Genomic DNA, 14,461 nt, shown 5'->3' on the forward strand with positions numbered 1-14,461 from the left:
TGCAAGACTTTTAACAAGTAAGTGTCTATATAATCTTTTCACTCTTATTTAGTAATAACCTTGACTCTCCCACGTTGATAACATCCTCAGAATTTCTCTTTCGCAGATGTTACGACCATTGTTGCGGAGTCGAGAAAAGAAGCATCGACAGAAAAGTGGGTTAACTTTAAAGTTTGAAAAAATATAGCTCGTTCAGTTTTGTACTGTAAAAAAAATTCCGCTCCCTTCTAACCTGGTATACCAACAAGAAGTAATAAAAGGAGTAGAAAATTCTAAGTTCTTAGGTGTGCATACTGATGAAAACTTAGGGTAGAAACAACATATCAGCTTCTGCTATTTTTGTCTTATTGTTAACTTGGGCTTATAGAATTCAGCGCGTGAACATATTTTGCTATTTTTTTTTTATTATTGATGTTTTACGGAATAATGTTCTGGGGTAACTTCTCACTTAGGCACGAAGTGTTTATTAGACAAAATAAAGTAATTAGAATTATGTAAAGGATTGATAGATGTACGTCTTGCAGGCATCCCCTTAAGCAGCCTCACAGCACATTTATTCACTTACGAGATTTGTTATCAATAATCCATCCGAGTTTGAGAGGCACAGAGATATTCACAATTGCAATAGTAGTAGGGAAAAAACCTTGTGCATAATCCAATAATGAGTCTGTCTTGGCACAGAAGTCAGTATGCCGCCAAAAAGCATTGTGTGTTTCCGTGTTTGTTCTGTTGACACGTTCCACGCCACAAAATTTATCGTAAATATAATATAAGGATCCGGTGAGTCTAGAGGAATGTTCGATGCGAGTCGTCGGCCTCGACCAGGGACATACGAAACATGCGACAAACAGCGTAAACAATATGGAGACTGTAGCGTGAATGCTCCATTTTTTTTGGAATGGGTTAAGGTACAGATTAGCCTGTCAGCACAACTACATTAGTCTAGTGGGCGATAGAAGAATTAAGTTGTTATTTTACGTACACCCCAAATACTGAGTCTTGCCCAAATATTCTTACATGCTGCTTCAATTTCTATCACAGTGGAATTGTTGAGTTCCTTCTCTACTGCGAGAAATATCCCCTCCCCCCCCCCCCCCCCCCATATCCCACTTGCCTAACTTTTCAATATACACTGCTGTCAGTTTCAGGTAAACCAGATTTTTGTACGTAGTATTATGTGAACTTCAGTGCTTTTCATGAGCGCTTCAAATTCTGGCACTTTACCAGCTTGGCAGTTTACCATTAGGATTTAAAAACTCTCACCTGTTGGAGGCATTTCTTTCAATGTTATGCTGATACTTCTGAGTTTCCTACAGCTATCATTATCTGGAATGGATGGAGAGCTGCGTAATCTAAGAAAAAAGACCTTTTGTGCACCCCCACACGCAGTCAACCACCTGAGTAGCAGCCTCTGATGTGTAGTGCACACGTGATCCATTTAGGGGGACCCTACAGTTCTCAACCTTATGCCACAAGTCCAGGAAGTCGCAGCCGACCTTCAAAGTCTCTGGTTCAGTCCTTCCACTCGACTCAGAACCAAAGGACCACGATCAGTTCTGAGGGCAATGAAGCAAATTGTGAAATTAGTTGAAACTCCATTCACAAGGCTGGCCTTCTCAACCTTTTCTGCCAGTTACTGGAATGACCCAAGTATGACATCTGAAGCCAGACGACAGACATCATTTGTTCCAACATGCTCCACAATCTGCAGTTGGTTGCACCCTGTTACCTCAATGGCTGCTAGAGTAGCCTCTTCAACAACTTGAATGAGGGCCCTAGGTACACACACTGAGTGCACCTGGTGTCCTTCCCTGCCCCTTGCTGCCATTTTCCTAAGGAGTGCCATCATTCGCTGTATATGTTTGATCTGCCGATGATTAATAGACCCATATCTTTTTGTGTTTGCCTCCTCCTGACTCCAGATAAAACAACTGTACTACAAACAGATTAAATGAGTTCAAATGGCTCAGTTTCAGTGAAAGACAGCACCTCAAACATGTTGGTTGGGAGGATTGGTACAACACCCTGAGACCTCCCTGGTCACCGTTCACCCTGTAGATCTACCATTGATCTGTGAAAGTACACTAGCATATTTGTTTTTAAATATAAGCATGTGTATATTCTTGTTTTTCTCCCATGTTCTAAATCATGGAAGATCTTATCACTATGGATCAACTGGAACAAAAAGTACATCTAATTTAATCTAAGCTGGTGTTAAAATTACATTTCTGTTATATAAAATTTCTGCCATCTGTCGCAGCTATTTTGTTAATCCCAGACCTAGACAAAGGGGTCTGCTTTGTTGCTTATGCAGTGCATCAACCTATCCAATGTATGCCCTTCTCAGTTTGGAAGCAGATATTTACTTCTTTTTTTAATAGTGTGAAAATATGCAGTGATAATACAGGCAAGGTGGAAAATGGAATTGCATTTTAAAAAAAATTTGGCTGTGGCATTCAGTATGAAAATACTTATTTAAATGCTGAAAAAATTCATAAAAATTGTTCAGGTACATGGATTGACTTCATAAATATAAGCTTATGACCTTTATCAATAAATCTTCATACATCCATATTTAAGCTGGATGAAGGTGGGACACAGCTGGTATAATTTTTGTTAAAAATGAAATTCCTCCAGGTGTACTTCAGATTTTTATTTACTTCACTACTAGTTTCGGCATTGTGTCAATGCCATCTTCAGGCATCTTTTGCTGAAATCAGTTGTGTGTGGCTCAGTCTAGAAGTCCACAGTGAGATCAACAGGTGCTCCACCTAAGCACATGCTCTTATGAATGAGGTATGCAAGCAAAGTATTTGTCAGTTCTGTCAACACTGCACATATCACACACTCATTTCATACATGATACATTGTGTGTTGAAGAAACAGTATTTGTGCATAATAATGTAGAAGTCCTGAGTTCCTAAAACACATTATGCCATATCATGTTATTCCTTTCAAAAAATTTATATGCTTCTTTCACATAAGGACTGAGAAATGGTTTTGTTTATGTGCTCATCCATCACAATCTGCGTATACCGTTCCGAAGAAAAATTTCATAAATCACTTACAATGCATAAGTACTTGTTCTGCTTAGTCTGCCAGAAAATACTAGAGTTTTTTGAGTATGTGAGGTACAACTCCAATGTTTCGCGTGTTTCATGATTTCTACTTGCTCCGTTGATGGCCTTGGTGTGCTTGGTTTTGCTTCTGCCACTGCCTTGGCAACCCAAAACTTAAGGTGAGACTACCACCCTTCAGGATTTGTGACACATTATATGTATTATTACAGAATTTTTCTGTCTCTCACTTTTCTTTCTTGCCATTTCTGCAGCATTCTTCCTCTACATTTCTCTTTTGTTCCTCATAGTTTCAAGAAAGACATTCCTTCTGTTTTTTCAAATTGTCTCTTTCTTGTAGGATACTGCTTTTAAATCTCAGTTTTCTTCAGTTATTTTTCTCCGTTTATGCCATCTTTCTTGCTTAGATTTTTGAGAAATTAAGCAGCGTCTCTATATCTCAAAACCTGAATCATGTATGGCATCTTGAATATGCTTGTTATTTCTTACACCCAGTGTAAAGAATTAGTCACAATCATAACATAAATATCACATTGCTGCGAAATTTGCCACTTTTTGTTCTGAAGCTTCATGTCAGCTCAGAGTGAAATATTTATGATGCCCATTCAACAAAGCCAGAAGTAATAAATAATTGACATGCTGCATGTACAAGGATGGAAAATAAATCAACTGAGTCCTATGACACAGTTTGGGGTGATACAATGAGAAGTTAAGAGTGCTACCAAATGGATATTTGACAGAATATGGCCACTGTTGCCAACTAGATATACAAAATTTAATTTCATTCTTCATAATTGGGGCACATTGCCTCAAGATAGCTGCAGAACAACACACAAGCAGACATCACATAAAATACAGGTGTAAAAAAATCCTGAAATGTTTTGTGCTACACACGAAGAAGCATAACTGATGTAGTGTTCTATTATTTAAAACATGCAAAATTACTCAAGAGTAAGTGTCCAATAGGGAATACTTTTGTTTTTCTTAAAATTACCAAAACATAACTACTCTTTTACACTCCCAGTTATTATCAGTAGGCTAACAAAATTCAGATGAAAAAAAAATCTGGAACAAATCTAGCTGAAAATCAACACAAAAAGCCACTGTACATTACTCCTGTTATGTATACTAACAAGCTACTATTCCAAAAGCTGCTGTTACTCCTCTTCTACTTCTGACCTGCTGATTTTATCTAAATATCCAGACAAAGCATCTGTAAAACTTCATACAGACTAGTGTCAGCTGACTACATATACTAGTCAGGTCAAGATCTGTATAATACAAATGTTAGATTTAGATTCCAGAGTCCAAATATTCTGATATAATGAACAAAGAGTAACTAATGAGGAACGTTTAGTAAAGGTAACGGGAGTTGTGAATGTATGACTAGTTGTTTCGTAAAAACTGAGGTCTTTCCTTTTTTGTGTATCTTATAATTGTAGTTACTCAGTTTCACATTTATGCAGAATAATAAGCAATTACTGATCCCTGTCATTGTCTACATGACATGTGTAACAAAATGTTTTAATTATTTAATTGCACTGTTTGGAATCTCAGTATTATGCTGTGTTAGAATTTGATGCTCAAATCTCTCTTCTGCCTTCATTATGCTTCCACTGTATGGAGCTACACTTATATTTAAATTCAATATGCTGTACTGAAATAAGTAACAACCTGAGAAATGTAACCTCACACTGAAATTATAGTAAACATTTTCTTGTGTACTGTATGTGATTCTTGTTTTGATGTTTTTCTAATATTAATATGTGTAACTGATCCTTCGTTGTGAAAATGTGTATATTTATCATCGCAATTGCAATTTTACATACCTTCATTTTTTTCCACTTTTACAGGAAAAGCTAATGATCCGGCCAAAGGTGGTGGTCGCTCTTTACCCATTCAAAGCAATTGAAGGTGGTGACATATCATTGGAGAAGGTGAAAAACATTAGCTCCTTTTTTTTGTTATTTATTCTAAACTATACCCCCCCCCCCCCCCCCCTCTCTCTCTCTCTCTCTCTTTCTCTCTCTCTTTCTCTCTCTCTCTTTTCTGTTCCTGAATATGGAATGAAAAACTTATTGCCCTGCCATTTATTGTGCAAGATCAATTTCCTCTGCCATGCTGTAAAAATGTATAACAGAAACTACAGAGGACAAAATATTACTCATATCATTCAGTGGTATAGTTATGGATTTTTCTCCATCAAGCTGCTTTTGTTTGAAATTTTACAGCACTGCAACTACTAGTGATCACTTACAATATTCCTGAAACTGTCCTGCCATCTATTGCTCTTTAAAACTATAAATAAGTTTGAAAGTACTTGTAGTATCAAAAAATGTGATAGTAATTATAAGCTGATCATTTTAATGGTGGTTTCATAGACAGAGATTCAACAGAATTGTGGTTGTCCTTGCTGTATTGTAGTTGAGCTCCCATCTATATAGTTTGTACATATAAACTGTGTTCATTATGAAGTATCAAATGTATCTTGGAAATACTTAAATGGTTCTCTTTGCCTCCTGTTTTGCAGGGTGCTGAGTATGAGGTGCTTGATGATTCACAGGAACACTGGTGGAAGGTGAAAGACGAGCATGGGTTAGTCTCATATTTTTATCTATCCCTTACCTCATAGTCTTTCATTTTTGCCTCTCCTTGGCCTCTCAGCATGTGGGTTCCTCTCAGGTTCTGTCTGAGTGACCTGTCGTTCGTTTTTGATCTTCCCCAACCGATCCCTCAGGAAGAAACTATGAGTTCCAAAAGCTAGGTAGTGTATACACTTTTACATGTTTGTTGATAGTATTAAATAATCCACTCATTACAGATAAGTCCTGGACAGCTATTCTATCTCAAAACTCAGTTGTTTATAATAAGTTTTCTTGCATGAATTTTCCTTTGGTACAATAAACAGCCTTTCTGACATTCTGTCTGTTGCCTGTTCTGTCTGTGCATTATTTGCAATCTTGCCTGACATCATTTTCATCATTTGGTGATCTTTTTATGTTTTCAGTAATATTTTTCTTGTGTTTTGTATTTAGTGAACTTTTATTCTGTATTTAGCAACCTTTTTCCATGTTTATTGATCCTTATTAGCTGTTTAACGATCTTCTTTCAGTGTGTAAAAATATTTTTTTCTTTGTGTTTGGCGACCTTTTCACTTTGTTTGACAATACTTTTCCATTATATGGCATACTTTTATCAGTGTTACGAGATCTATTTTTTACCTGGTTATCTCTCGTCATTATTTGGCAATCCACTTGTTGAACAGTCTTCTTTCTCTGTTTGGCAATTGTTTCCCCACATTTATTGGCTTGTTTTATTGCTTGTATTCAGTTTTCTGTCCTTAGTAACCTTCTCCCATCGCATTACTGTTTTACTTGCTTTTCAGTGATATTTACTGTACATTTAACAACCATCTCTTGCTTCAATTTTACTGTCTGTTTTCTCCAAGTTATTTCAGCAGACAATTTATCTAGATTCTGAAACTGTTTACAATCTTTAGTATTTGAAAATCTTTTTTTCATCTTCAGTGACTTTCTTAATTGTTCATTAATCTTTTTCCTGTATTTAGTGATCTTTTTTTCTTTGGTTTTCTTCATTTGGCAGTCTTTTGTTGATTCTCCCTCTCCCCCTCCCTCTGCCCCCTACTCTCCCCCTCCCCCTGCCCCCCACTCTCCCCCTCCCCCTGCCCCCACTCTCCCCCTCCCCCTGCCCCCAACTCTTCCACACCCCTAGTCCCTCTCCTCCTCCCTCTGCCCCCCACTCTTCCCCTCCCTCTCCCCCACCCTCTCCCCCACTCTCCCCCTCTCCCCTACCCCTGCCCTTCCCCTACCTGCCCCCACCTCCCCCACCCACCCTCCCCTTCCCCCACCTCCCACCACCCACCTTCCCCTTCCCCCCATCTCCCCCACCCACCCTCCCCTTCCCTCCACCTCCCCCACCCACCTTCCCCTTCTGCCCACCTCCCCCCACCCTCCCCTTCCCCCCACCTCCCCCACCTCCCCCACCTCCCCCTACCCACCCTCCCCTTCCCCCCACCTCCCCCCACCCACCCTCCCCTTCCCTCACCCACTCCTTCTGCCTCCTCCTCTCCGCCCCCACCTCCCTCTCCCCTCCCCCACCTCCCACTCACCTCCCCCACCTCCTTCTTCCCTCCCTCTCACCACCACCCTCTCTCCCCTCCCCCTCTCCACACCTCCCTCTCCCCACCTCCCTCTCCTCTCCCCACCTCCCTCTCCTCGTCTCTCTCTCTCTCTCTCTCTCTCTCTCTCTCTCTCTCTCTCTCTCTCTCTCTCTCTCTGTGTTTTTTTCTCATTTTACTATTTTGGCAAATCCTTTTATGTATTCAGTGATTATCCTCCAATTGCCATCTTATCTGCCTTTTAGCACTCTTCAAGTATGTTTAAAGAGTCTCTCACTTGCCTGTTATTTTCCACACATTCTCACAGCACCCATTTTGTCTATGTGCAAAAACCATTCTTATTGCTCTACTTTTGTTCCTCTTTTCATTGTAACCTTTGTATGTCAAAGTATTTTCTTTTTTTCACTAGTCTTCTGGTTGTCCTGATATTCTCAAAGGCCACAGCTGTTCATTTTACAAAACTGCAAGTGAACAGGAGGTTTGTTTGAAATACAGCATTGCAATAATGACATTGAAAGTGACTGTGGAAATTGTTGTATAACCATGTACTGTATAAGTATTTTTTTAGACGGAAATTGTTGTATAACCATGTACTGTATAAGTATTTTTTTAGACTAATAATTAATGGAAATAGTTTTACAGTTTTAAAAAGATAATTGTGTAGAGATAAATGTGTAGAGTACATGAACTACATGTAGTACAGCATTAATTATACTGTATTAATATTTGCATTATCGATCTCTCATTGTCAAAATGACTTCTCACTTACTATTTAAAAATAACAAATTAAACAGTGGTTGTTATCGAGTGGAAAGTTTGATAATGAAAATGTTGAAGGTTTTATTTCTGAAATATCTTGAATAAAAATTTTAAGGTTGAGCCTGCAATCACTTCCTGCAAATCAGTTGCTTTATGATTATATTCCCCAGATCGGCTAATATACACTATGTGATCAAAAGTATCTGGACACACCCAAAAACATAAGTTTTTCATATTAGGGGCATTGTGCTGCCACCTACTGCCAGGTACTCCATATCAGCAACCTCAGTAGTCATTAGACATCGTGAGAGAGAGAATGGGGCGCACTGCGGAACTTAAGGACTTCGAACGTGGTCAGGTGATTGGGTGTCACTTGTGTCATAGTCTGTACATGAGATTTCCCTAGGTCCACCCTTTCCAATGTGATAGTCAAGTGGAAATGTGAAGGGACATGTAGAGCACAAAAGTGTACAGACCGACCTCGTCTGTTGACTAACAGAGACGGCCGACAGTTGGAGAGGGTTGTTATGTGCAATAGGCAGACATCTATCCAGACCATCACACAAGGATTCCAAACTGCATGAGGGTACACTGCAAGTATTATGACAGTTTAGCGGGAGGTGAGAAAATTTGGATTTCATGGTCGCAGCCATTCATAAGCCATACATCAAGCCAGTAAATGCCAAACGACGCCTCACTTGGTGTAAGAAGTGTAAACATTGGACGATTGAACAGTGGAAAAATGTTGTGTGAAGTGATGAATCATGGTACACAATGAGGCGATCCGATGGCCAGATGTGGGTATGGCGAATGCCCAGTGAACGTCATCTGCCAGGATGTATAGTGCTAACAGCAAAATTCGGCGGCGGTGCGTGCGGTGGAGTTATGGTGTGGTCGTATGTTTCATGGAGGGGGCTTGCAGCCCTAGTTGTTTTGCGTGGCACTATCACACCACAGGCCTACATTGTTGTTTTAAGCACCCTCTTGCTTCCCACTGTTGAAGAGCAATTCGAGGATGACGATTGCATCTTTCAACATGATTGAGCACCTGTACATAATGCAAGGCCTGTGGCGTGGTGGTTACTCGACAATAACATCCCTGTAATGGACTGGCCTGCACAGAGTCCTGACCTGAATCCTATAGAAAACCTTTGGGATGTTTTGGAACGCCGACTTCGTGTCAGGCCTCACCGACCGACATCGATACCTCTCCTCAGTGCAGCACTCCGTGAAGAATGGGCTGCCATTCCCCAAGAAACCTTCCAGCACTGGATTGAACATATGCCTGCGAGAACTGAAGCTGTCATCAAGACTAAGGGTGGGCCACCATCATATTGAATTCCAGCATTACCAATGGAGGGCACCACAAACTTGTAGGTCATTTTCAGCGAGGTGTCCAGATACTTTTGATAACATATTGTAGTTTCTAAATTCATCTGACAAAAATTTCCAAAATTATCCTACTTAGGAAAATGTATTCCAGGTACATTATCTGGCCGCCCGCGGTGGTCTCGCAGTTCTAGGCGCGCAATCCGGAACCGTGCGACTGCTACGGTCGCAGGTTCGAATCCTGCCTCGGGCATGGATGTGTGTGATGTCCTTAGGTTAGTTAGGTTAAAGTAGTTATAAGTTCTAGGGGACTAATGACCACAGCAGTTGGGTCCAATAGTGCTCAGAGCCATTTGAACCTTTTTTTTGGGTACATTATCAAGGTAAAATCTAATAAAATTTTGTTTGTCTCATTCCAGGAACATAGGTTACATCCCTAGTAACTATGTGAAGGAGAAAGAATTACTGGGCCTTCAGAAATATGAGTAAGTTAAAATTCATTACTGAATCTTTCTGAAGTTCTGTTACAGATTAGTAAATACATTATGCAGATGGAATATATCTGAAATGGTGTAATTTCATAACCAACTGAATGGTTATTTCATAGTTCGTTAGCATGTAACATAGTATTTTCATGCTCTTTTACTATGGAGAGCCTAATAATAGTGTTAGTGGTATCAACCTAAATAAAGCTTTTAAAGTTAGGACAACTCAGATCATTTTTGTGTTTACCGTCTCGTGTACTTCAGTAGTATTGTCTTTTACACGTTGTGACAACTGTTTAACAGGTGGTATGTTGGAGACATGTCCAGACAGAGAGCAGAGTCACTTCTGAAACAGGAAGACAAGGAAGGGTGCTTTGTGGTGCGAAATTCGTCCACAAAGGGTCTCTACACACTCTCACTATATACCAAAGTGTAAGTTCCATCAGTTATTGTTTTCTGTAATTTTCAGTGCTGCCAACTTATTGTTTGTGGCTCTTGTGTGTCCATTAATACACAGAAAAATGGGATAGGGCAGGAACTGCACAAAAGATAAAATTGTTTCAGTTTCAGTAACAGTGTGAAATCTTCATTTTTGGTACTAATATTCAACAGACCATCACCTTACAAAAATTGCTTTGACTGTTTTGCAGTAGCAGCAGCTGCTCTAATACTCAAGTCATAATAATCTTGTTGCTTAGATAGTAGTCACAACTCATGCAATACACAGATAGCTTTTGTCAGCATCAGTAATTATTTTCGAGGATCATTTTACATTAACATAGTATCTGTCAACTTAATACAAGCAAAACACCCACATGTGAATACACAAATGTGTTTAATTAGGAGAAAACGGGGTAGTTAGTCAGCCATGACTTTTATCAAGTAACTGTCCCACCAGGTGCCTTGAAATGACTTAGGAAAATCATAGAGATGTGTAATTGGTTCAGTGACTTTTTGGGTAATAGGTCGCTGTGCATTATGCTATAGTCAGTGGTTAAGCAGATGTCTTGACACAGCTTGCAGCACTATTGCCACCTTTCAACTGCAGAACACTAATGGCTACAGGTGAAAACAGTAGCTGTGTACATAGCTGTGACAGTGCTGAGGCATAGACATGGGTTTCCAGGTAGAGACTATGTTTCTCGACTTCCGCAAGGCCTTCGATACAGTTCCTCACAGTCGTTTAATGAACAAAGTAAGAGCATATGGACTACCAGGCCGATTGTGTGATGGGATTGAAGAGTTCCTAGATAACAGAACACAGCGTGTCATTCTCAATGGAGAGAAGTCTTCCGAAGTAAAAGTGATTTCAGGTGTGCCGCAGGGGAGTGTTGTAGGATCATTGCTATTCACACTATATGTAAATGACCTTGTGGATAACATCGGAAGTTCTCTGAGGCTTTTTGCGGATGATGCTGTAGTATATCGAGAGGTTGTTACAATGGAAAATTGTACTGAAATGCAGGAGGATCTGCAACAAATTGACGCATGGTGCAGGGAATGGCAATTGAATCTCAATGTAGACAAGTGTAATGTGCTGCGAATACATAGAAAGAAAGATCCTTTATCATTTAGCTACAATATAGCAGGTCAGCAACTGGAAGCAGTTAATTCCATAAATTATCTGGGAGTAGGCATTAGGAGTGATTTATAATGGAACGATCATATAAAGTTGATCGTCGGTAAAGCAGATGCCACACTGAGATTCATTGGAAAAATCCTAAGGAAATGCAATCCTAAAACAAAGGAAGTAGGTTACAGTACACTTGTTCGCCCACAGACTGAATACTGCTCACCGGTTAGGGATGCGTATCAGATAGGGTTGATAGAAGAGATAGAGAAGATCCAACGGAGAGCAGCTCACTTCGTTACAGGATCATTTAGTAATCACGATTGCATTACGGAGATGATAGATAAACTCCAGTGGAAGACTCTGCAGGAGAGATGCTCAGTAGCTCGGTATGGGCTTTTGTTGAGGTTTTGAGAACAAACCTTCACCGAGGAGTCAAGCAGTATATTACTCCCTCCTTCGTATATCTCGTGAAGAGACCATGAGGATAAAATCAGAGAGGTTAGAGCTCACATTGAGGCATACTGACAATCTATCTTTCCATGAACAATACGAGACTTGAATAGAAGGGAGAACCAATAAAGGACTCAAGATACCCTCCGCCACATAGTTGGGTGGCTTGCAGAGTATGGATGTAGATACAGATGTAGATAGAGATGTTAACAAAATTACTTAATGTTGTTGGTTGAGGTAATCCTGTGAAGCTACTGTGCCCAGCATACTGCACCCATCAGGGATCAACTTATGCTGATTCAACTATAGATAGTGAATGTACAACTGGAACAAAAGTGTTCTCCAAGGAAGCCTGACAAGATCTCCAATGTTCACGCTATACACAAACAATTTATTAGATAGTATCAAAAACTACATAAGATTGTCTTCTAATAATGCAGTTATCTATTTATTTATTTAGCCATCTGATGTATTTCTTTTGATACATGTTGTATCATTACATATAGGCCTTGACATTTTGATTATAGCATAACAATTTTCTAAAACTTGTGCATTTATGGCACCGATTACAGCATGATACTTTTATGGAACTGTTCACTGTAGATAGTCCTTTTTCACAGTATATGACTGTTTCCCTTACATTGAAGTTTACATGTATACATTTATCTCCGTTTTTTTTATTGAATGATGGTTACTTCTTATCACATTTTTGAGTTTTCTTCCAATAATCAGCAAATTCATTTACAGAATAAAATGAATTTTTCTCCAGTATGTCTCTGCACGCTTAAAGGTATTAATGTTCTTTATTTCGCTTATGCTGTTTGGAAGGCAGTTGAATAGGTACATTCCCATCATAGTGACATGACCTGTGTTGGACTGCTCTCAGGTTCCAACAGTCCCTTGTTTCATATTAATGAATGTCCTCACTTTTCTTAAACTTACTAACGTTTTATGGAGTGTGTACTGGTACTTAAGCTGTATAAGTATTTATTATTGTTAAAGTGTTTAGCAGTTTAAATTTTCATGCACTGTTCATAGTTTCGCATTGGTCATTATGCTCATAGCTTTTTTCTGTTGATGAGTGCCTTCTTCGTATGTACTGAGCTTCTCTACAGTTCTTTTCCTAATGTCAGTACTGATTCAAAGTGTGCAAACTAAAAACATTTTGAGGACTGTAATATTTAAAAAGTTTTGGCTAACTTTTGTAGTGCATAGCAGCCTGCATTTAACTTCCTCTTTATACTTTTGATGTGCCCTGGCTGTGTTATTTTATCATCAAGATAGACACCCTGAAATTTCACGCATGGTTCTTGTTGAAGTTTGTATTACTTGATTTTTAATACTAACTTATTATCTTTTGGGCATTTGTTTTACAGCTTGTGATGCATTTTTTTTTTAAAAAAAACAATCGTTAGGTTATTATTTCTAAACCAGTTTTGTTTTCTGCATAATAAACTTTCAGTTGCATTTGTAGCTTTTCCGAAACCCATTTCCTTAATTAAAAAGTTTGTGTCATCTGCAAATTGTTGAATTTCCTCAGGTAGTTCATTAATGTGTATATCAAGAACAACCGTGGCCCCAGAACAGTTCCAGGGTAAGCCGTTCTGTATCGTCCCCATGTCTGAGTAGTATTTATTTGTCTCCTCATCTGTTATTTCCAGTTCTTGGCATCTGTTCATTAAGTAGTTTTATTAGAAGACTGAATGCATTGCTTCAAACCCCTTAGCATTTTAGTTTTTCAAGGAGAATGTTGTGATTAACTAGGTCAAAAGTGTTTGATAGATCACAGAATACTCCAATTATTGATTTCTCCCTGTCAAGTGTTTGCATTAGGGTCATTCCATGTCAATTTCACCAATTTTATAAAGTGTTCCAGCTGATAGTCTAAGATTTAGCACACCAATGCTACCAAATGTGGAACATTCATGAACAAAATTTTAAGTTCCCCTGCCAATTAGTTCCAGAATTATGGCTTGTGAAAGAAGGTGGCGTGACCCAGAAATTGCAACCCGCATCTGGCAATCTATCTTCAGATCCAACTTCAGGTCTCAATAACTTTGGAACTATTCCACACAGTCCAGTGAAATTTTTACAACCCAGTAACATTCACTTAGAACACGCACCCTATGAATCAAAACACCAACAACATATTTCTGAGGGAAAATAAAAAATTCCAAAATGTGATTAAAAATATGTAGTATGTTAAAAGTTACATATTGTAGGTGCCCTCTATGTCAAATATAATTCACTCAAAAAGGGTAATTTTTTTGTGGTAAGCTTAATATGGCCTAAACACACACAGAACTCATCTTCCTCATATCAGTCACACAAACAGAGTTACATGCACACGAAAATAAAAAAAATAAAATTGAAAAATTACCTGAAAAACATGGGTTTTCGTAGTGTGGTTGGCACAAAAAAGACAAGTGATATCCAAGCCAAATTTCAAACATTGCACAAGTAGACCATAATATAATGTGTGTCAAAATTTCAACTTGTAATTTCAAGGCATTTATGTACAATAAAAGTTGACAGAAATGTATTTGGTTACATTTCTTATAACACGATTTAGCAAGTAACAGTGATGATGCAGACAGCTTGTTTCAGATAAAGCTGCAGCAATTGTTGGGAACCATTAGGCAACAGTAAG

General features: G+C 38.9%; 1 protein-coding gene across 2 annotated transcripts in view; it reads left to right on the forward strand.

The window, feature by feature from the left end:
* LOC126281657 (tyrosine-protein kinase Btk29A) overlaps positions 1-14,461 on the forward strand; it is a 790,079-nt gene that overhangs the window by 728,838 nt on the left and 46,780 nt on the right. For both annotated transcript variants that reach the window (XM_049980798.1, XM_049980797.1), the window contains 4 exons: positions 4,931-5,014; positions 5,608-5,672; positions 9,723-9,788; positions 10,092-10,220. In XM_049980798.1, the coding sequence (XP_049836755.1) occupies positions 4,931-5,014; positions 5,608-5,672; positions 9,723-9,788; positions 10,092-10,220 (344 nt within the window). The remainder of the gene's footprint in view (positions 1-4,930; positions 5,015-5,607; positions 5,673-9,722; positions 9,789-10,091; positions 10,221-14,461) is intronic.

The sequence above is a fragment of the Schistocerca gregaria genome, chromosome 7 (assembly GCF_023897955.1).
Source record: "Schistocerca gregaria isolate iqSchGreg1 chromosome 7, iqSchGreg1.2, whole genome shotgun sequence".
Classification (NCBI taxonomy): domain Eukaryota; kingdom Metazoa; phylum Arthropoda; class Insecta; order Orthoptera; family Acrididae; genus Schistocerca; species Schistocerca gregaria.